Here is a 24261-nt window from a genome sequence, read left to right as displayed (position 1 = left end):
TATTATCTAACCCTGAGTTCATAATAACTATACCACTGTGTTTTATATATTTATTACCTAACCCTGAGTTCATAATAACTATACCACTGTGTTTTATATATTTATTATCTAACCCTGAGTTCATAATAACTGTGTTTTATATATTTATTATCTAACCCTGAGTTCATAATAACTATACCACTGTGTTTTATATATTTATTATCTAACCCTGAGTTCATAATAACTATACCACTGTGTTTTATATATTTATTATCCAACCCTGAGTTCATAATAACTGTGTTTTATATATTTATTATCCACCCTGAGTTCATAATAACTGTGTTTTATATATTTATTACCTAACCCTGAGTTCATAATAACTATACCACTGTGTTTTATATATTTATTACCTAACCCTGAGTTCATAATAACTATACCACTGTGTTTTATATATTTATTATCTAACCCTGAGTTCATAATAACTGTGTTTTATATATTTATTACCTAACCCTGAGTTCATAATAACTGTGTTTTATATATTTATTATCTAACCCTGAGTTCATAATAACTATACCACTGTGTTTTATATATTTATTATCTAACCCTGAGTTCATAATAACTATACCACTGTGTTTTATATATTTATTATCTAACCCTGAGTTCATAATAACTATACCACTGTGTTTTATATATTTATTATCTAACCCTGAGTTCATAATAACTATACCACTGTGTTTTATATATTTATTATCTAACCCTGAGTTCATAATAACTATACCACTGTGTTTTATATATTTATTATCCAACCCTGAGTTCATAATAACTGTGTTTTATATATTTATTATCCACCCTGAGTTCATAATAACTGTGTTTTATATATTTATTACCTAACCCTGAGTTCATAATAACTATACCACTGTGTTTTATATATTTATTACCTAACCCTGAGTTCATAATAACTATACCACTGTGTTTTATATATTTATTATCTAACCCTGAGTTCATAATAACTGTGTTTTATATATTTATTACCTAACCCTGAGTTCATAATAACTGTGTTTTATATATTTATTATCTAACCCTGAGTTCATAATAACTATACCACTGTGTTTTATATATTTATTATCTAACCCTGAGTTCATAATAACTATACCACTGTGTTTTATATATTTATTATCTAACCCTGAGTTCATAATAACTATACCACTGTGTTTTATATATTTATTATCTAACCCTGAGTTCATAATAACTATACCACTGTGTTTTATATATTTATCATCTAACCCTGAGTTCATAATAACTATACCACTGTGTTTTATATATTTATTATCTAACCCTGAGTTCATAATAACTGTGTTTTATATATTTATTATCTAACCCTGAGTTCATATTAACTATACCACTGTGTTTTATATATTTATTATCCACCCTGAGTTCATAATAACTGTGTTTTATATATTTATTATCTAACCCTGAGTTCATAATAACTATACAACTGTGTTTTATATATTTATTATCTAACCCTGAGTTCATAATAACTATACCACTGTGTTTTATATATTTATTATCTAACCCTGAGTTCATAATAACTGTGTTTTATATATTTATTATCTAACCCTGAGTTCATAACTATACCACTGTGTTTTATATATTTATTATCTAACCCTGAGTTCATAATAACTATACCACTGTGTTTTATATATTTATTATCTAACCCTGAGTTCATAATAACTATACCACTGTGTTTTATATATTTATTATCTAACCCTGAGTTCATAATAACTGTGTTTTATATATTTATTATCTAACCCTGAGTTCATAACTATACCACTGTGTTTTATATATTTATTATCTAACCCTGAGTTCATAATAACTATACCACTGTGTTTTATATATTTATTATCTAACCCTGAGTTCATAATAACTATACCACTGTGTTTTATATATTTATTATCTAACCCTGAGTTTATAATAACTGTGTTTTATATATTTATTATCCAACCCTGAGTTCATAATAACTGTGTTTTATATATTTATTATCTAACCCTGAGTTCATAATAACTATACCACTGTGTTTTATATATTTATTATCTAACCCTGAGTTCATAATAACTATACCACTGTGTTTTATATATTTATTATCTAACCCTGAGTTCATAATAACTGTGTTTTATATATTTATTATCTAACCCTGAGTTTATAATAACTGTGTTTTATATATTTATTACCTAACCCTGAGTTCATAATAACTATACCACTGTGTTTTATATATTTATTATCTAACCCTGAGTTCATAATAACTATACCATTGTGTTTTATATATTTATTACCTAACCCTGAGTTCATAATAACTATACCACTGTGTTTTATATATTTATTATCTAACCCTGAGTTCATAATAACTATACCACTGTGTTTTATATATTTATTATCTAACCCTGAGTTCATAATAACTGTGTTTTATATATTTATTATCTAACCCTGAGTTCATAATATCTATACCACTGTGTTTTATATATTTATTATCTAACCCTGAGTTCATAATAACTATACCACTGTGTTTTATATATTTATTATCTAACCCTGAGTTCATAATAACTATACCACTGTGTTTTATATATTTATTATCTAACCCTGAGTTCATAATAACTATACCACTGTGTTTTATATATTTATTATCTAACCCTGAGTTCATAATAACTGTGTTTTATATATTTATTATCTAACCCTGAGTTCATAATAACTATACCACTGTGTTTTATATATTTATTATCTAACCCTGAGTTCATAATAACTATACCACTGTGTTTTATATATTTATTATCTAACCCTGAGTTCATAATAACTATACCACTGTGTTTTATATATTTATTATCTAACCCTGAGTTCATAATAACTATACCACTGTGTTTTATATATTTATTATCCAACCCTGAGTTCATAATAACTGTGTTTTATATATTTATTATCCACCCTGAGTTCATAATAACTGTGTTTTATATATTTATTACCTAACCCTGAGTTCATAATAACTATACCACTGTGTTTTATATATTTATTACCTAACCCTGAGTTCATAATAACTATACCACTGTGTTTTATATATTTATTATCTAACCCTGAGTTCATAATAACTGTGTTTTATATATTTATTACCTAACCCTGAGTTCATAATAACTATACCACTGTGTTTTATATATTTATTATCTAACCCTGAGTTCATAATAACTATACCACTGTGTTTTATATATTTATTATCTAACCCTGAGTTCATAATAACTATACCACTGTGTTTTATATATTTATTATCTAACCCTGAGTTCATAATAACTGTGTTTTATATATTTATTATCTAACCCTGAGTTCATAATAACTGTGTTTTATATATTTATTATCTAACCCTGAGTTCATAATAACTATACCACTGTGTTTTATATATTTATTATCTAACCCTGAGTTCATAATAACTATACCACTGTGTTTTATATATTTATTATCTAACCCTGAGTTCATAATAACTGTGTTTTATATATTTATTATCTAACCCTGAGTTCATAATAACTATACCACTGTGTTTTATATATTTATCATCTAACCCTGAGTTCATAATAACTATACCACTGTGTTTTATATATTTATTATCTAACCCTGAGTTCATAATAACTGTGTTTTATATATTTATTATCTAACCCTGAGTTCATATTAACTATACCACTGTGTTTTATATATTTATTATCCACCCTGAGTTCATAATAACTGTGTTTTATATATTTATTATCTAACCCTGAGTTCATAATAACTATACCACTGTGTTTTATATATTTATTATCTAACCCTGAGTTCATAATAACTATACCACTGTGTTTTATATATTTATTATCTAACCCTGAGTTCATAATAACTGTGTTTTATATATTTATTATCTAACCCTGAGTTCATAACTATACCACTGTGTTTTATATATTTATTATCTAACCCTGAGTTCATAATAACTATACCACTGTGTTTTATATATTTATTATCTAACCCTGAGTTCATAATAACTATACCACTGTGTTTTATATATTTATTACCTAACCCTGAGTTCATAATAACTATACCACTGTGTTTTATATATTTATTACCCACCCTGAGTTCATAATAACTATATCACTGTGTTTTATATATTTATTACCTAACCCTGAGTTCATAATAACTGTGTTTTATATATTTATTACCTAACCCTGAGTTCATAATAACTATACCACTGTGTTTTATATATTTATTATCTAACCCTGAGTTCATAATAACTATACCACTGTGTTTTATATATTTATTATCTAACCCTGAGTTCATAATAACTGTGTTTTATATATTTTTTATCTAACCCTGAGTTCATAATAACTATACCACTGTGTTTTATATATTTATTATCTAACCCTGAGTTCATAATAACTATACCACTGTGTTTTATATATTTATTATCTAACCCTGAGTTTATAATAACTGTTTTATATATTTATTATCCAACCCTGAGTTCATAATAACTGTGTTTTATATATTTATTATCTAACCCTGAGTTCATAATAACTATACCACTGTGTTTTATATATTTATTATCTAACCCTGAGTTCATAATAACTATACCACTGTGTTTTATATATTTATTATCTAACCCTGAGTTTATAATAACTATACCACTGTGTTTTATATATTTATTATCTAACCCTGAGTTTATAATAACTATACCACTGTGTTTTATATATTTATTATCTAACCCTGAGTTCATAATAACTATACCACTGTGTTTTATATATTTATTATCTAACCCTGAGTTCATAATAACTATACCACTGTGTTTTATATATTTATTATCTAACCCTGAGTTCATAATAACTGTGTTTTATATATTTATTATCTAACCCTGAGTTCATAATAACTATACCACTGTGTTTTATATATTTATTATCTAACCCTGAGTTCATAATAACTATACCACTGTGTTTTATATATTTATTATCCACCCTGAGTTCATAATAACTGTGTTTTATATATTTATTATCTAACCCTGAGTTCATAATAACTATACCACTGTGTTTTATATATTTATTATCTAACCCTGAGTTCATAATAACTATACCACTGTGTTTTATATATTTATTATCTAACCCTGAGTTCATAATAACTATACCACTGTGTTTTATATATTTATTATCCACTCTGAGTTTATAATAACTATACCACTGTGTTTTATATATTTATTACCTAACCCTGAGTTCATAATAACTATACCACTGTGTTTTATATATTTATTATCCACCCTGAGTTCATAATAACTATACCACTGTGTTTTATATATTTATTATCTAACCCTGAGTTCATAATAACTATACCACTGTGTTTTATATATTTATTATCTAACCCTGAGTTCATAATAACTATACCACTGTGTTTTATATATTTATTATCTAACCCTGAGTTCATAATAACTGTGTTTTATATATTTATTATCTAACCCTGAGTTCATAATAACTATACCACTGTGTTTTATATATTTATTATCTAACCCTGAGTTCATAATAACTATACCACTGTGTTTTATATATTTATTATCTAACCCTGAGTTCATAATAACTATACCACTGTGTTTTATATATTTATTATCTAACCCTGAGTTCATAATAACTGTGTTTTATATATTTATTATCTAACCCTGAGTTCATAATAACTATACCACTGTGTTTTATATATTTATTATCTAACCCTGAGTTCATAATAACTATACCACTGTGTTTTATATATTTATTATCTAACCCTGAGTTCATAATAACTATACCACTGTGTTTTATATATTTATTATCTAACCCTGAGTTCATAATAACTATACCACTGTGTTTTATATATTTATTATCTAACCCTGAGTTCATAATAACTATACCACTGTGTTTTATATATTTATTATCTAACCCTGAGTTCATAATAACTATACCACTGTGTTTTATATATTTATTATCTAACCCTGAGTTCATAATAACTGTGTTTTATATATTTATTATCTAACCCTGAGTTCATAATAACTATACCACTGTGTTTTATATATTTATTACCCACCCTGAGTTCATAATAACTATACCACTGTGGTTTTATACATTTATTAAAATGTTTTTGTTTTGTCAAACCTGTAGTGTTCATCATATTAACATGGCAGGTCAGAGTTAACCCTTACAGAGCATAGGTACGTTTTTTGTTGTTGTTGTTGCAATACACAAACATATATTTCTCATACAAATGCAAGATACCAAAACAGAAAGCTAATTTGATCCTCTCTGAAGCAGCACTAAAACCGACAGTCCCTGACACAGACTTCAGGTCCTGCACGGCCTAGATCCACTGCATCCTGCGTCTGTTGGCATGTAGCTACAACACGCAGCCCAGCCCCACACACGTTGCAAACACACGCCAACACATCCATAGTCCACATGGTACAGATTCACAAGACAGGGAAAACAGTTCCAGCATGATTCAGAAGGTTTGCTTTAAAAAGAGTTGGATTCCGAGCAGACAGAATTGTGGGAATCAGAGTTTCTCTGTTGAAAGAGAGGTGTTGTTGTTGCTGTTTGTCCATTTCTGAACAGATGCATCCTGCTTCTCTTGATTGTAGTCCCAGAATCCCAGTGTTCTCTGGTGATTGTAGTCCCAGAATCCCAGTGTTTTCTGGTGATTGTAGTCCCAGAATCCCAGTGTTCTCTGGTGATTGTAGTATCCCCCAATCCTGTCTGGTGATTGTAGTATCCTCCAGTCCTGTCAGGTGATTGTAGTATCCCAGTCCTGTCAGATGATTGTAGTCCCCCAGTCCTGTCTGGTGATTGTAGTATCCCCCAGTCATGTCTGGTGATTGTAGTATCCCCCAGTCCTGTCTGGTGATTGTAGTATCCCCCAGTCCTGTCTGGTGATTGTAGTCCCCCCCAGTCCTGTCTGGTGATTGTAGTATCCCCCAGTCCTGTCTGGTGATTGTAGTCTCCCCCAGTCCTGTCTGGTGATTGTAGTCCCCCCCAGTCCTGTCAGGTGATTGTAGTATCCCCCAGTCCTGTCTGGTGATTGTAGTATCCCCCAGTCCTGTCTGGTGATTGTAGTCCCCCAGTCCTGTCAGGTGATTGTAGTATCCCTCAGTCCTGTCTGGTGATTGTAGTCCCCCCCAGTCCTGTCTGGTGATTGTAGTATCCCCCAGTCCTGTCTGGTGATTGTAGTCCCCCCCAGTCCTGTCTGGTGATTGTAGTCCCCCCCAGTCCTGTCTGGTGATTGTAGTATCCCCCAGTCCTGTCTGGTGATTGTAGTCCCCCCCAGTCCTGTCTGGTGATTGTAGTCCCCCCCAGTCCTCTCTGGTGATTGTAGTCCCCCCCAGTCCTCTCTGGTGATTGTAGTCCCCCCCAGTCCTCTCTGGTGATTGTAGTCCCCCCCAGTCCTCTCTGGTGATTGTAGTCCCCCCCAGTCCTCTCTGGTGATTGTAGTCCCCCCCAGTCCTCTCTGGTGATTGTAGTCCCCCCCAGTCCTCTCTGGTGATTGTAGTCCCCCCCAGTCCTGTCAGGGGATTGTAGTATCCCCAGTCCTGTCAGGGGATTGTAGTATCCCCCAGTCCTGTCTGGTGATTGTAGTCCCAGAGTCCCAGTAAACAGAGCAAGCCCACTGACATTACAACTGTGGGTAGTACTTCAGTTGTTCGATTTAAGGAGAGGGTTTACAGACTGAATAAAATATTGAGTTGGTGTCCATTTCTAAGTGCAACACAGAGATTATATAAAAACATTTAAACAAGAAAAAAACAGAAGTGTTAAAAACATAATGAAAGCACCTAAAAGCTGTATCCTATTGCACAGTTTAAATCATGATACAAAATCAAAAATGAACAGAGCATGAAACAAGTGAAAGTGGATAATTGTGTCTTTAAGACCAGAGTCAGTCATGTCTGGAGCAAAGTCCTTATGGTGCTGAAAGACAGAGCAAATACTATGACTGTTGAAAGGCACCAGAGCAGCCTCCCTCATGGTCCCAGAGATTTCAACTGGAGAAGACCCCATTATACACATAGACAAATGAAACCACAAGGAAGAGATTGCTGCATAGCTGGATTCAACTTAAAGCAATGTCATCAAAATGACACAAAGCGAGAGAGACAGAAACGGGACACAACCAACTGCTGTTACAACACTGCTTCCTCCTGCTGTCATAACAACACTACTGTCTGTGTTGTCCCTCTGAAGGTCAGAGTTCAGAGGCGGGTGTCGCTGGGTTCAGAGGTCAGATAGACAGCGGAGCTGGACTTGGGCCGGGCCTGACCTTCTCCCCTGTTGTTGTTCACCTCTGACCCCCTGGTATCTGTGGTGATGACCCAGGTGGCGGGTCGCCAGCGCTTCAGGGAGTACGGTGTCTTCACACGCTTCTTAATCTTCTCCCCTGTTCCCTGGTTCTGGACCAAGGCCTCCCCTGGAACACAAACACAGGGTTAAGGTCAGGGGGTAAGGGTTAAGGTCAGGGGGTAAGGGTCAGGGTCAGGCTGTGAGGGTTAGGGTCAGGCTGTGAGGGTTAGGGTCAGGCTCAACAGGTTAGGGTCAGGCTGTGAAGGTTCGGGTCAGGCTGTGAGGGTTCGGGTCAGTGGGTAAGGGTTAGGGTCAGGCTGTGAGGGATAGCGTCAGGGGGTAAGGGTTAGGGTCAGGCTGTGAGGGTTAGGGTCAGGCTGTGAGGGTTCGGGTCAGGGGGTAAGGGTTAGGGTCAGGCTGTGAGGGATAGCGTCAGGGGGTAAGGGTTAGGGTCAGGCTGTGAGGGTTAGGGTCAGGCTGTGAGGGTTCGGGGGTAAGGGTTAGGGTCAGGCTGTGAGGGATAGCGTCAGGGGTTAAGGGTTAGGGTCAGGCTGTGAGGGTTAGGGTCAGGCTGTGAGGGTTAGGGTCAGGCTGTGAGGGTGCTCTGCTCACCCAGTGAGACCAGGTCTCTGGTGGTGAAGGACAGGTCCAGGGAGTTGGGTCTCTCCGGCCGCCGGCCTCCTTTAGGCTGCCTGAGTAGGGCTTCACCTCTCATGGGGACAGGGTTGGGGTCAGGTCCAGACAAGGAACCAGACACAGAACTCTCCCCCAGGGAGCAGGGGGTCTCTCCACTGGTACTTCCTCCTGCTCCCTCCTCCTCTTCCTCTCCTCCCCCATCACTCTCCCCCTCTCCCTCCCCCAGTACCAGTCCATTGCTGTTGTTGTTGTTGTTGTTGGGCCGTGCGTTAGAGGAGTGGACATCTGGTTGTCCTGTCTCTCTGCTCAGCAGGGGTTGGTGTTCGTCTGGGCTGGCAGTGATCAGCCCCAGCTGGCCGTCCTCAGAGCTCTGGGGGTTCGTGCTCTGACTTAGAGTGAGCCCCACCGTGCTGCTGGCGCCCCCTGCTGGCAAGGACCCGGCCGCGTGCCCGTTCACAGAGAGGTCCCGTAGGACCAGCAGGTTGTTGGTGGCGCTGACCCGGTGGGACTCGGAGACGGCGGTGATGTTGGACACGCCGTTGGTCTTAGCTCCGCCCTCTACCTGTCGTAGGTTGGACTTGCCACGGCGACCGAATTTAAACCTCAGAGAGGATGAGTCTTTCTTAGGCGGCTTGGTGCGGAGCAGCAGGCTGGAGGGTCGTTTGGGGAGGTTTTGCTGCTTGGGGAGAGGGAATACGGCGGGGGGAGACGCCTCGGCAGCCATCTTGATGAAGGGGAAGAGCAGGGAGGAGGAGGCGGGACTCAGCAGGTCCGGAGAACAGAACTGTTTCTGGCTGTGTTCCATCAGGTTCTCATCAGAACTCTCCTTCAGGTTCTTATCCACCTCCCTGGGGTCCAGCTTGGTGGTCTCCAGATCCTCCTGGGTCAGGGTCAGGTGGAGGTTAGGGTTGGGGTCATGACCCTGGCTGGACTCTGAGATGAAGGTCATGGTTGTGAGGGAAGAGGAGGTTCCAGCGGAGGGGTTGCCGGGGAGACGGGCGTGAGCCGCCTGCTGCCGCTCGTAGTTTATAGAGTTCCTGTTCCTCTCTCCAGCCACACCTCCATCTCTCGTCCGGCCAATCAAAGCGGAGGGGGCGTCGCTGTGTGTACTCTTGGTCGTGCCGTCCTGCTCCTCGATGTAGGACGAGGCAGGGTCGGGGCCGGACTGTGGCCCCATGCGGTTTCTGTTGGGGCCACAGACACGTTAACACCACAACAGGTACTTATCACCAAGGAGGACAACAAGGTGTGTGTGTGTGTGTGTGTGTGTGTCGTTGTGCAGTGCAGCTGGTACTAGTAGGTATGAGTGTAAGGTTAGGGTGTGTGTGTGTTGATGTGCAGTGCAGCTGGTTCTAGTAGGTATGAGTGTAAGGTGTGTGTGTGTGTGTGTGTCGTTGTGCAGTGCAGCTGGTTCTAGTAGGTATGAGTGTAAAGTGTGTGTGTGTGTGTGTGTCGTTGTGCAGTGCAGCTGGTTCTAGTAGGTATGAGTGTAAAGTGTGTGTGTGTCGTTGTGCAGTGCAGCTGGTTCTAGTAGGTATGAGTGTAAGGTTAGGGTGTGTGTGTGTGTCGTTGTGCAGTGCAGCTGGTACTAGTAGGTATGAGTGTAAGGTTAGGGTGTGTGTGTGTGTCGTTGTGCAGTGCAGCTGGTACTAGTAGGTATGAGTGTAAGGTTAGGGTGTGTGTGTGTGTGTCGTTGTGCAGTGCAGCTGGTTCTAGTAGGTATGAGTGTAAGGGTTAGGGTGTGTGTGTGTGTATGTGTCAACAATGTAGAGAGAGAGAGTAAACAACAGGTGAACAGTGTTACAGCTGGGTTGAGTGGAGGGTGTGTATAGTGTCTGTACCTATCATTGAACAGTGTGGTACAGTGGAGGGTGTGTATAGTGTCTATACCTATCATTGAACAGTGTGGTACAGTGGAGGGTGTGTATAGTGTCTATACCTATCATTGAACAGTGTGGTTCAGTGGAGGGTGTGTATAGTGTCTGTACCTATCATTGAACAGTGTGGTTCAGTGGAGGGTGTGTATAGTGTCTATACCTATCATTGAACAGTGTGGTTCAGTGGAGGGTGTGTATAGTGTCTATACCTATCATTGAACAGTGTGGTTCAGTGGAGGGTGTGTATAGTGTCTATACCTATCATTGAACAGTGGAGGGTGTGTATAGTGTCTATACCTATCATTGAACAGTGTGATACAGTGGAGGGTGTGTATAGTGTCTGTACCTATCATTGAACAGTGTGGTACAGTGGAGGGTGTGTATAGTGTCTGTACCTATCATTGAACAGTGTGGTACAGCTGGGTTGAGTGGAGGGTGTGTATAGTGTCTATACCTATCATTGAACAGTGTGGTACAGTGGAGGGTGTGTATAGTGTCTATACCTATCATTGAACAGTGGTACAGCTGGCTTGAGAGGAGGGTGTGTATAGTGTCTATACCTATCATTGAACAGTGTGGTACAGTGGAGGGTGTGTATAGTGTCTATACCTATCATTGAACAGTGTGATACAGTGGAGGGTGTGTATAGTGTCTATACCTATCATTGAACAGTGTGGTACAGTGGAGGGTGTGTATAGTGTCTATACCTATCATTGAACAGTGTGGTACAGTGGAGGGTGTGTATAGTGTCTGTACCTATCATTGAACAGTGGTACAGCTGGGTTGAGAGGAGGGTGTGTATAGTGTCTGTACCTATCATTGAACAGTGGTACAGCTGGGTTGAGAGGAGGGTGTGTATAGTGTCTGTACCTATCATTGAACAGTGGTACAGATGGGTTGAGAGGAGGGTGTGTATAGTGTCTATACCTATCATTGAACAGTGGTACAGATGGGTTGAGAGGAGGGTGTGTATAGTGTCTATACCTATCATTGAACAGTGGAGGGTGTGTATAGTGTCTATACCTATCATTGAACAGTGTGGTACAGTGGAGGGTGTGTATAGTGTCTGTACCTATCATTGAACAGTGTGGTACAGTGGAGGGTGTGTATAGTGTCTATACCTATCATTGAACAGTGTGGTTCAGTGGAGGGTGTGTATAGTGTCTGTACCTATCATTGAACAGTGTGGTACAGTGGAGGGTGTGTATAGTGTCTATACCTATCATTGAACAGTGTGGTACAGTGGAGGGTGTGTATAGTGTCTATACCTATCATTGAACAGTGTGGTACAGTGGAGGGTGTGTATAGTGTCTATACCTATCATTGAACAGTGTGGTACAGTGGAGGGTGTGTATAGTGTCTATACCTATCATTGAACAGTGTGGTACAGTGGAGGGTGTGTATAGTGTCTATACCTTTCATTGAACAGTGTGGTACAGTGGAGGGTGTGTATAGTGTCTGTACCTATCATTGAACAGTGTTACAGCTGGGTTGAGTGGAGGGTGTGTATAGTGTCTGTACCTATCATTGAACAGTGTGGTACAGATGGGTTGAGAGGAGGGTGTGTATAGTGTCTGTACCTATCATTGAACAGTGTGGTACAGTGGAGGGTGTGTATAGTGTCTGTACCTATCATTGAACAGTGTGGTACAGATGGGTTGAGAGGAGGGTGTGTATAGTGTCTGTACCTATCATTGAACAGTGTGGTACAGTGGAGGGTGTGTATAGTGTCTGTACCTATCATTGAACAGTGTGGTACAGCTGCTACCAGTAGGGTTGAGTGTCGGGCTGACAGACTTGGACTGGTCCCAGATCAGCAGTAGTTCAGCCATGCGCTCCTCTGCACACTGAGCGGTCAGCCTGGCCTCAGCATCCTGGTCCCAACAGTCCTCCATGGTCTCCTTCAGGGACCGCACCGCCTGAGGGAAGGTTACAGAGGCTAACACATACCACACCATACCACACCACACCATACCACACAACACCATACCACACAACACCACACCATACCACACAACACCACATCACACAACACCACATCACACAACACCACACCACACCACACCATACAACACCACACCATACCATACCACACCATACCATACAACACCATACATACCATACAACACCACACCATACAACACCACACCATACCACACACCACCACACCATACCACACACACCACACCATACCATACCACACACACCATACCACACCACACAACACCACACCATACCATACCACACAACACAACACAACACCATATCATACAACACCACACCATACCACACCACACAACACCACACCACACCATACCACACACACCACACCATACCACACACACCACAGGTCTCACCAGGCTGTTTTCCTTCCAGGCCTCGGGGAACTTGGGTCTCTGTTTCTCTCTGGACACCAGGACCTGCATGTCCTCAAAGGAAGGGTGGTTCCCTGCCTCGGCCTGGAACGCCACCTGGAGGTCTGGGACTGATTCTCCTGGAGAGAAAGGAGGAACCAGAACATTAAGGTGGAAACTCAATACTGTGATTTGACAACTAATTGTGGTCAGGAGTAAGTTTCTCTGGGCTCCCAAGTGGCGCAGCATCTCAGTGCTAGAGGCGTCGCTACAGACCCTGGTTAGATTCCAGGCTGTATCACATCCGGCCGTGACTTGGACTCCCATAGGGCGGTCCACAATTGGCCCAGCGTCATCCGGTTTAGGCCGTCATTGTAAATAAGAATTTGTTCTTAACTGGCTCATGAAGGTCTCCCAGAGGCCCAGGGTTAGAGATCAGGGTTATTACCTGGGAAGAGGTCAGTACACCTCATGAAGGTCTCCCAGTAGACGGGGCCCAGGGTTAGAGGTCAGGGTTATTACCTGGGAAGAGGTCAGTACACCTCATGAAGGTCTCCCAGTAGACGGGGCCCAGGGTTAGAGGTCAGGGTTATTACCTGGGAAGAGGTCAGTACACCTCATGAAAGTCTCCCAGTAGACGGGGCCCAGGGTTAGAGGTCAGGGTTATTACCTGGGAAGAGGTCAGTACACCTCATGAAAGTCTCCCAGTAGACGAGGCCCAGGGCGTACATGTCCACCTGCTTCAGAGCCGACTCACAGTCCCTCAGGTTCACAGCCCCCTCCAGAACCTCTGGGGCCATGTAGCGGACTGTACCCACCTGAAGAGAGACAGAACCAGGGTTGAAATACATAACCCCTAACCCTAACCACCCAATCCAGAATGTCCAAAGCCAAGTAGAAGTTAGATCCCACCAGGGAGAGACAGACGTGGGTTCCAAAGGGTTCTATGATCTCACCTAACTGATTAAATTGGTTTCAAAGGGTTCTATGGTCTCACCTCACTGATTAAATTGGTTTCAAAGGGTTCTATGGTCTCACCTCACAGATTAAATTGGTTTCAAAGGGTTATATGGTCTCACCTCACTGATTCAAATGGTTCTATGGTCTCCCCTCACTGATTAAATTGGTTTCAAAGGGTTCTATGGTCTCACCTCACTGATTAAATTGGGTTCAAAGGGTTCTATGGTCTCACCTCACTGATTCAAATGGTTCTATGGTCTCCCCTCACTGATGACATGGGTTCCAAAGGGTTCTATGGTCTCACCTCACTGATTAAATTGGTTTCAAAGGGTTCTATGGTCTCACCTCACTGATTAAATTGGTTTCAAAGGGTTATATGGTCTCACCTCACTGATTTAAATTGGTTTCAAAGGGTTCTATGGTCTCCCCTCACTGATTAAATTGGTTTCAAATGGTTCTATGGTCTCACCTCACTGATTAAATTGGTTTCAAAGGGTTCTATGGTCTCACCTCACTGATTAAATTGGTTTCAAAGGGTTCTATGGTCTCACTTCACTGATTAAATTGGTTTCAAAGGGTTCTATGGTCTCACCTCACTGATTAAATTGGTTTCAAAGGGTTCTATGGTCTCACCTCACTGATGACATGGGTTCTATGGTCTCACCTCACTCATGACATGGATTTCAAAGGGTTCTATGGTCTCCCCTCACTGATGACATGGGTTTCAAAGGGTTCTATGGTCTCACCTCACTGATTTAAATTGGTTTCAAAGGGTTCTATGGTCTCCCCTCACTGATTAAATTGGTTTCAAAGGGTTCTATTGCCTCACCTCACTGAATAAATTGGTTTCACAGGGTTCTATGGTCTCACCGCACTGATTAAATTGGTTTCAAAGGGTTCTATGGTCTCACCTCACTGATTTAAATTGGTTTCAAAGGGTTCTATGGTCTCCCCTCACTGATTAAATTGGTTTCAAATGGTTCTATGGTCTCACCTCACTGAATAAATTGGTTTCACAGGGTTCTGTGGTCTCACCTCACTCATGACATGGGTTTCAAAGGGTTCTATGGTCTCACCGCACTGATTAAATTGGTTTCAAAGGGTTCTATGGTCTCACCTCAATGATTCATATGGTTCTATGGTCTCCCCTCACTGATTAAATTGGTTTCAAAGGGTTATATGGTCTCCCCTCACTGATGACATGGGTTTCAAAGGGTTCTATGGTCTCACCTCACTGATTAAATTGGTTTCAAATGGTTCTATGGTCTCATCTCACTGATTAAATTGGTTTCAAATGGTTCTATGGTCTCACCTCACTGATGACATGGGTTTCAAATGGTTCTATGGTCTCACCTCACTGATTAAATTGGTTTCAAATGGTTCTATGGTCTCACCTCACTGATTAAATTGGTTTCAAAGGGTTCTATGGTCTCACCTCACTGATTTAAATTGGTTTCAAAGGGTTCTATGGTCTCCCCTCACTGATTAAATTGGTTTCACAGGGTTCTATGGTCTCACCGCACTGATTAAATTGGTTTCAAAGGGTTCTATGGTCTCACCTCAATGAGTCATATGGTTCTATGGTCTCCCCTCACTGATTAAATTGGTTTCAAATGGTTCTATGGTCTCCCCTCACTGATTAAATTGGTTTCAAAGGGATCTATGGTCTCTCCTCACTGATTAAATTGGTTTCAAAGGATTCTATGGTCTCACCTCACTGATTAAATTGGTTTCAAAGGGTTCTATGGTCTCACCTCACTGATTAAATTGGTTTCAAAGGGTTCTATGGTCTCACCTCACTCATGACATGGGTTTCAAAGGGTTCTATAGTCTCACCTCACTGATGACATGGGTTCCAAAGGGTTCTATGGTCTCACCTCACTGATTAAATTGGTTTCAAAGGGTTCTATGGTCTCACCTCACTGATGACATGGGTTTCAAAGGGTTCTATGGTCTCACCTCACTGATTAAATTGGTTTCAAAGGGTTCTATGGTCTCACCTCACTGATTACATTGGTTTCAAAGGGTTCTATGGTCTCCCCTCACTGATTAAATTGGTTCAAAAGGGTTCTATGGTCTCCCCTCACTGATTAAATTGGTTTCAAAGGGTTCTATAGTCTCACCTAACTGATTAAATTGGTTTCAAAGGGTTCTATGGTCTCACCTCACTGATTAAATTGGTTTCAAAGGGTTCTATGGTCTCACCTCACAGATTAAATTGGTTTCAAAGGGTTATATGGTCTCACCTCACTGATTCAAATGGTTCTATGGTCTCCCCTCACTGATTAAATTGGTTTCAAAGGGTTCTATGGTCTCACCTCACTGATTAAATTGGGTTCAAAGGGTTCTATGTTCTCACCTCACTGATTCAAATGGTTCTATGGTCTCCCCTCACTGATGACATGGGTTCCAAAGGGTTCTATGGTCTCACCTCACTGATTAAATTGGTTTCAAAGGGTTCTATGGTCTCACCTCACTGATTAAATTGGTTTCAAAGGGTTATATGGTCTCACCTCACTGATTTAAATTGGTTTCAAAGGGTTCTATGGTCTCCCCTCAATTATTAAATTGGTTTCAAATGGTTCTATGGTCTCACCTCACTGATTAAATTGGTTTCAAAGGGTTCTATGGTCTCACCTCACTGATTAAATTGGTTTCAAAGGGTTCTATGGTCTCACTTCACTGATTAAATTGGTTTCAAAGGGTTCTATGGTCTCACCTCACTGATTAAATTGGTTTCAAAGGGTTCTATGGTCTCACCTCACTGATGACATGGGTTCTATGGTCTCACCTCACTCATGACATGGATTTCAAAGGGTTCTATGGTCTCCCCTCACTGATGACATGGGTTTCAAAGGGTTCTATGGTCTCACCTCACTGATTAAATTGGTTTCAAAGGGTTCTATTGCCTCACCTCACTGAATAAATTGGTTTCACAGGGTTCTATGGTCTCACCGCACTGATTAAATTGGTTTCAAAGGGTTCTATGGTCTCACCTCACTGATTTAAATTGGTTTCAAAGGGTTCTATGGTCTCCCCTCACTGATTAAATTGGTTTCAAATGGTTCTATGGTCTCACCTCACTGAATAAATTGGTTTCACAGGGTTCTGTGGTCTCACCTCACTCATGACATGGGTTTCAAAGGGTTCTATGGTCTCACCGCACTGATTAAATTGGTTTCAAAGGGTTCTATGGTCTCACCTCAATGATTCATATGGTTCTATGGTCTCCCCTCACTGATTAAATTGGTTTCAAAGGGTTATATGGTCTCCCCTCACTGATGACATGGGTTTCAAAGGGTTCTATGGTCTCACCTCACTGATTAAATTGGTTTCAAATGGTTCTATGGTCTCATCTCACTGATTAAATTGGTTTCAAATGGTTCTATGGTCTCACCTCACTGATGACATGGGTTTCAAATGGTTCTATGGTCTCACCTCACTGATTAAATTGGTTTCAAATGGTTCTATGGTCTCACCTCACTGATTAAATTGGTTTCAAAGGGTTCTATGGTCTCACCTCACTGATTTAAATTGGTTTCAAAGGGTTCTATGGTCTCCCCTCACTGATTAAATTGGTTTCAAAGGGTTCTATGGTCTCACCTCACTGAATAAATTGGTTTCACAGGGTTCTATGGTCTCACCGCACTGATTAAATTGGTTTCAAAGGGTTCTATGGTCTCACCTCAATGAGTCATATGGTTCTATGGTCTCCCCTCACTGATTAAATTGGTTTCAAAGGGATCTATGGTCTCTCCTCACTGATTAAATTGGTTTCAAAGGATTCTATGGTCTCACCTCACTGATTAAATTGGTTTCAAAGGGTTCTATGGTCTCACCTCACTGATTAAATTGGTTTCAAAGGGTTCTATGGTCTCACCTCACTCATGACATGGGTTTCAAAGGGTTCTATAGTCTCACCTCACTGATGACATGGGTTCCAAAGGGTTCTATGGTCTCACCTCACTGATTAAATTGGTTTCAAAGGGTTCTATGGTCTCACCTCACTGATGACATGGGTTTCAAAGGGTTCTATGGTCTCACCTCACTGATTAAATTGGTTTCAAAGGGTTCTATGGTCTCACCTCACTGATTAAATTGGTTCAAATGGTTCTATGGTCTCACCTCACTGATTAAATTGGTTTCAAAGGGTTCTATGGTCTCACCTCACTGATTTAAATTGGTTTCAAAGGGTTCTATGGTCTCACCTCACTGAATAAATTGGTTTCACAGGGTTCTGTGGTCTGACCTCACTCATGACATGGGTTCCAAAAGGTTCTATGGCTTCCCCTCACTGATGACATGGATTTCAAAGGGTTCTATGGTCTCACCACACTGATTAAATTGGTTTCAAAGGGTTCTATGGTCTCACCTCAATGATTCATATGGTTCTATGGTCTCCCCTCACTGATTAAATTGGTTTCAAAGGGTTCTATGGTCTCCCCTCACTGATTAAATTGGTTTCAAAGGGTTCTATGGTCTCACCTCACTGATTAAATTGGTTTCAAAGGGTTCTATGGTCTCACCTCACTGATTAACTTGGTTTCAAAGGGTTCTATGGTCTCCCCTCACTGATGACATGGGTTTCAAAGGGTTCTATGGTCTCCCCTCACTGATTAAATTGGTTTCAAACGGTTCTATGGTCTCACCTCACTGATTAAATTGGTTCCAAAGGGTTCTATGGTCTCCCCTCACTGATGACATGGGTTCCAAACGGTTCTATGGTCTCACCTCACTGATTATATTTGTTTCAAAGGGTTCTATGGTCTCACTTCACTGATTAAATTGGTTTCAAAGGGTTCTATGGTCTCACCTCACTGATTAAATTGGTTCTATGTTCTCCCCTCACTGATGACATGGGTTTCAAAGGGTTCTATGGTCTCCCCTCACTGATGACATGGGTTCCAAAGGGTTATATGGTCTCACCTCACTGATTAAATTGGTTTCAAAGGGTTCTATAGTCTCCCCTCACTGATTAAATTGGTTTCAAAGGGTTCTATGGTCTCACCTCACTGATTCAAATGGTTCTATGGTCTCCCCTCACTGATTAAATTGGTTTCAAAGGGTTCTATAGTCTCCCCCCACTGATGACATGGGTTCCAAAGGGTTCTATGGTCTCCCCTCACTGATGACATGGGTTTCAAAGGGTTCTATGGTCTCCCCCCACTGATGACATGGGTTCCAAATGGTTCTATGGTCTCCCCTCACTGATGACATGGGTTTCAAAGGGTTCTATGGTCTCCCCCCACTGATGACATGGGTTCCAAAGGGTTCTATGGTCTCCCCCCACTGATGACATGGGTTCCAAAGGGTTCTATGGTCTCACCTCACTGATTACATGGGTTCCAAAGGGTTCTATGGTCTCCCCCCACTGATGACATGGGTTCCAAATGGTTCTATGGTCTCACCTCACTGATGACATGGGTTCCAAAGGGTTCTATGGTCTCCCCTCACTGATTAAATTGGTTTCAAAGGGTTCTATGGTCTCACCTCACTGATGGCAGCGTTCTCCTCCTCTCCCTGTCGTACCTGCCGGTTCCCCGTCAACTTCATGGAGAGGCCAAAGTCGATGATGACACACGTACCGTCGTTCTTCACCAGAATGTTCCGACTGTTCAGATCTCTGTGAGACACAGCTGGCTTGTAGAAGTCTGGAGGAGGACGAGGTGGAAGAGGATGGGGGAGAAGAGGAGGTATGGAGAGAGAAGGAGGGGGAGGAAGAGAGGAGGAGGGGGAGGGAGAAGAGGAGGGGAAGAGAGGAGGGGGAAGAGAGGAGGAGGAGGGAGAAAGGAGTTACAAGATAATATTTAGAACTAGTGGTTCATAATAGATGAGAACTGATCCTCTACCAGTTTTTACTGACAACCAGGGCACAGGCAGAGCTCTATTGACTTGGTGCAGTATCCACTAGGGGGCAGTGAGAGCCCTGTAGAACAGAGCAGTACTCTGGTGATAGTATTGTAGAATAGAGCAGCAGACTGGTGATTGAACCACAGCCAGAGGATGGCTACATTACTACTCCACATTGAACCACAGCCAGAGGATGGCTACATTACTACTCTACATTGAACCACACCAAGAGGATGGCTACATTACTACTCCACATTGAACCACACCAAGAGGATGGCTACATTACTACTCTACATTGAAACCCAGAGGATGGCTACATTACTACTCCACATTGAAACCCAGGGGATGGCTACATTACTACTCCACATTGAACCAGAGGATGGCTACATTACTACTCCACATTGAACCAGAGGATGGCTACATTACTACTCCACATTGAACCAGAGAATGGCTACATTACAACTCCACACTGAACCACAACCAGAGGATGGATACATTACTACTCCACATTGAAACCCAGCCAGAGCATGGCTACATTACTACGCCACATTGAACCACAGTGGATGGCTACATTACTACGCCACATTGAACCACAGTGGATGGCTACATTACTACTCCACATTGAACCAGAGGATGGATACATTACTACTCCACATTGAACCACAGCCAGAGGATGGCTACATTACTACTCTACATTGAACCACAGAGGGTGGCTACATTACTACTCCACATTGAACCACAGAGGATGGCTACATTACTACTCCACATTGAACCACAGCCAGAGGATGGCTACATTACTACTCCACATTGAACCACAGCCAGAGGATGGCCACATTACTACTCCACATTGAACCACATAGGATGGCTACATTACTACTCCACATTGGACCACAGAGGATAGCTACATTACTACTCCACATTGAACCACAGCCAGAGGATGGCTACATTACTACTCCACATTGAAACACAGCCATATAATGGCTACATTACTACTCCACATTGAAACCCTGCCAGAGGATGGATACATTACTACTCCACATTGAACCACAGAGGGTGGCTACATTACAACTCCACATTGAACCATAACCAGAGGATGGATACATTACTACTCCACATTGAACCACAGAGGATGGCTACATTACCACTCCACATTGAACCACAGCCATATGATGGCTACATTACTACTCCACATTGAAACCCAGCCAGAGCATGGCTACATTACTACTCCACATTGAACCACAATGGATGGCTACATTACTACTCCACATTGAACCACAACCAGAGGATGGATACATTACTACTCCACATTGAACCACAGCCAGAGGATGGCTACATTACTACTCCACATTGAACCACAGAGGATGGCTACATTACTACTCCACATTGAACCACAGCCAGACGATGGCTACATTACTACTCCACATTGAACCACAGCCAGAGGATGGCTACATTACTACTCCACATTGAACCACAACCAGAGGATGGATACATTACTACTCCACATTGAACCACAGAGGATGGCTACATTACCACTCCACATTGAACCACAGCCATATGATGGCTACATTACTACTCCACATTGAAACCCAGCCAGAGGATGGCTACATTACTACTCCACATTGAACCACAGCCAGAGGATGGCTACATTACTACTCCACATTGAACCACAGCCAGAGGATGGCTACATTACTGCTCCACATTGAACCACAGCGAGGATGGCTACATTACTAGTCTACATTGAACCACAGAGGATGGGTACATTACTACTCTACATTGAACCACAGAGCATGGCTACATTACTACTCCACATTGAACCACAGAGGATGGCTACATTCCTACTCCACATTGAACCACAGCCAGAGGATGGCTACATTACTACTCCACATTGAACCACAGCCAGAGGATGGCTACATTACTGCTCCACATTGAACCACAGCGAGGATGGCTACATTACTAGTCTACATTGAACCACAGAGGATGGGTACATTACTACTCTACATTGAACCACAGAGGATGGCTACATTACTACTCCACATTGACACTCAGCCAGAGGATGGCTACATTACTACTCCACATTGAACCACAGCCAGAGGATGGCTACATTACTGCTCCACATTGAACCACAGAGGATGGCTACATTACTACTCCACATTGAACCACAGAGGATGACTACATTACTACTCCACATTGAACCACAGAGGATGGGTACATTACTACTCCACATTGAACCACAGAGGTCAGGTGGACAGGGCGTGGAGGTCAGGTGGACAGGGTGTGGAGGTCAGGTGGACAGGGTGTGGAGGTCAGGTGGACAGGGTGTGGAGGTCAGGTGTATGTCTCACCTCCTTTAAGCAGCTCAGTATGCAGGTAGGCCAGGCCTCTGGTGATGGAATGGGCCAGACGACAGCTACTCATCCAGTCTCCTGTCTGCAGGCCCAGATAGCGATACAAAGAACCCTGACAGAGAGAGAGAGAGGAGGGAAGGATATATACTGTATAAATACATCATAATGTACCAGGAGACAGAGAGAGAGAGAGGAGGGAAGGAGGGAGAGAGATGGAGGGAGAGAGAGATGGAGGGAGAGAGAGAGAGATGGAGGGAGAGAGAGATGGAGGGAGGGAGAGAGAGAGATGGAGGGAGAGAGAGATGGAGGGAGAGAGAGAGAGAGAGATGGAGGGAGACAGAGAGAGAGAGGGATATATATATATATCTATATACTGTATAAATACATCATAATGTACCAGGAGACAGAGAGAGAGAGAGGAGGGAAGGAGGGAGAGAGATGGAGGGAGAGAGAGATGGAGGGAAGGAGGGAGAGAGATGGAGGGAGACAGAGAGAGAGAGAGGAGGGAAGGAGGGAGATAGATGGAGGGAGAGAGAGATGGAGGGAGAGAGAGATGGAGGGAGGGAGATAGAGAGAGGAGGGAAGGAGGGAGAGAGATGGAGGGAGAGAGAGATGGAGGGAGAGAGAGATGGAGGGAGAGAGAGATGGAGGGAGAGAGAGAGAGAGAGAGAGAGAGAGAGGAGGGAAGGAGGGAGAGAGATGGAGGGAGGGAGAGAGAGATGGAGGGAGGGAGAGAGAGATGGAGGGAGGGAGAGAGAGAGATGGAGGGAGAGAGGAGGGAGGGAGAGAGGAGGGGGAGGGAGAGAGAGAGAGAGAGGAGGGAAGGAGGGAGATAGATGGAGGGAGAGAGAGAGAGAGAGGAGGGAAGGAGGGAGAGAGATGGAGGGAGAGAGAGATGGAGGGAGGGAGAGAGAGATGGAGGGAGGGAGAGATGGAGGGAGAGAGAGAGATGGAGGGAGAGAGAGAGAGATGGAGGGAGAGATTGAGAGAGATGGAGGGAGAGAGATAGAGAGAGAGATGGAGGGAGAGAGAGAGAGGAGGGAAGGAGGGAGAGAGATGGAGGGAGAGAGAGATGGAGGGAGAGAGAGATGGAGGGAGGGAGAGAGAGATGGAGGGAGAGAGAGAGAGATGGAGGGAGAGAGAGAGAGATGGAGGGAGAGAGAGAGATGGAGGGAGAGAGAGATGGAGGGAGAGAGAGAGAGGAGGGAAGGAGGGAGAGAGATGGAGGGAGAGAGAGATGGAGGGAGAGAGATGGAGGGAGGGAGAGAGAGATGGAGGGAGAGAGATGGAGGGAGAGAGAGAGAGCTGGAGGGAGACAGAGAGAGAGAGAGGAGGGAAGGAGGGAGAGAGATGGAGGGAGAGAGAGATGGAGGGAGGGAGAGAGAGATGGAGGGAGGGAGAGAGAGATGGAGGGAGAGAGAGAGAGATGGAGAGAGAGGGAGAGAGATGGAGGGAGAGAGAGATGGAAGGAGGGAGAGAGAGATGGAGGGAGAGAGAGAGAGATGGAGAGAGAGAGAGAGAGAGAGAGAGAGAGATGGAGGGAGAGAGAGAGGGAGGGAGAGAGAGATGGAGGGAGAGAGAGAGAGATGGAGAGAGATGGAGGGAGAGAGAGAGAGCTGGAGAGAGAGAGAGAGAGAGCTGGAGGGAGACAGAGAGAGAGAGGGATATATATATATATATCTATATACTGTACTAATACATCATAATGCACCAGGAGACAGAGGGAGAGAGAGGAGGGAAGGAGGGAGAGAGAGAGAGATGGAGGGAGAGAGACAGAGAGAGACAGAGAGAGAGAGGGATATATATATATATATCTATATACTGTACTAATACATCATAATGCACCAGGAAACAGAGGGAGAGAGATGGAGGGAGAGAGAGATGGAGGGAGAGAGAGAGAGAGGGATATATATATATATCTAAATAC

At 42.1% G+C, this 24261-nt stretch overlaps 1 protein-coding gene across 1 annotated transcript in view; it reads right to left on the bottom strand.

Annotated features, from left to right (window-relative positions):
• Positions 1 to 8160: 8160 nt before the first annotated feature.
• LOC139372817 (bone morphogenetic protein receptor type-2-like) overlaps positions 8161 to 24261 on the bottom strand; it is a 52971-nt gene continuing 36870 nt past the window's right edge. Inside the window, exons 7-13 of the mRNA XM_071112623.1 lie at positions 22332 to 22446; positions 19630 to 19790; positions 13850 to 13997; positions 13183 to 13319; positions 12563 to 12744; positions 8925 to 10132; positions 8161 to 8439 (exon numbers count right to left, since the gene is read on the bottom strand). Of these exons, the coding sequence (XP_070968724.1) occupies positions 8225 to 8439; positions 8925 to 10132; positions 12563 to 12744; positions 13183 to 13319; positions 13850 to 13997; positions 19630 to 19790; positions 22332 to 22446 (2166 nt within the window). The 3' untranslated portion in view covers positions 8161 to 8224. The remainder of the gene's footprint in view (positions 8440 to 8924; positions 10133 to 12562; positions 12745 to 13182; positions 13320 to 13849; positions 13998 to 19629; positions 19791 to 22331; positions 22447 to 24261) is intronic.

Source organism: Oncorhynchus clarkii, chromosome 18 (genome assembly GCF_045791955.1).
Source record: "Oncorhynchus clarkii lewisi isolate Uvic-CL-2024 chromosome 18, UVic_Ocla_1.0, whole genome shotgun sequence".
NCBI classification, from domain to species: Eukaryota; Metazoa; Chordata; class Actinopteri; order Salmoniformes; family Salmonidae; genus Oncorhynchus; species Oncorhynchus clarkii.
The sequence above is the reverse complement of the archived record's forward strand: the minus strand, read 5'-3'. Positions and strand labels throughout refer to the sequence as shown.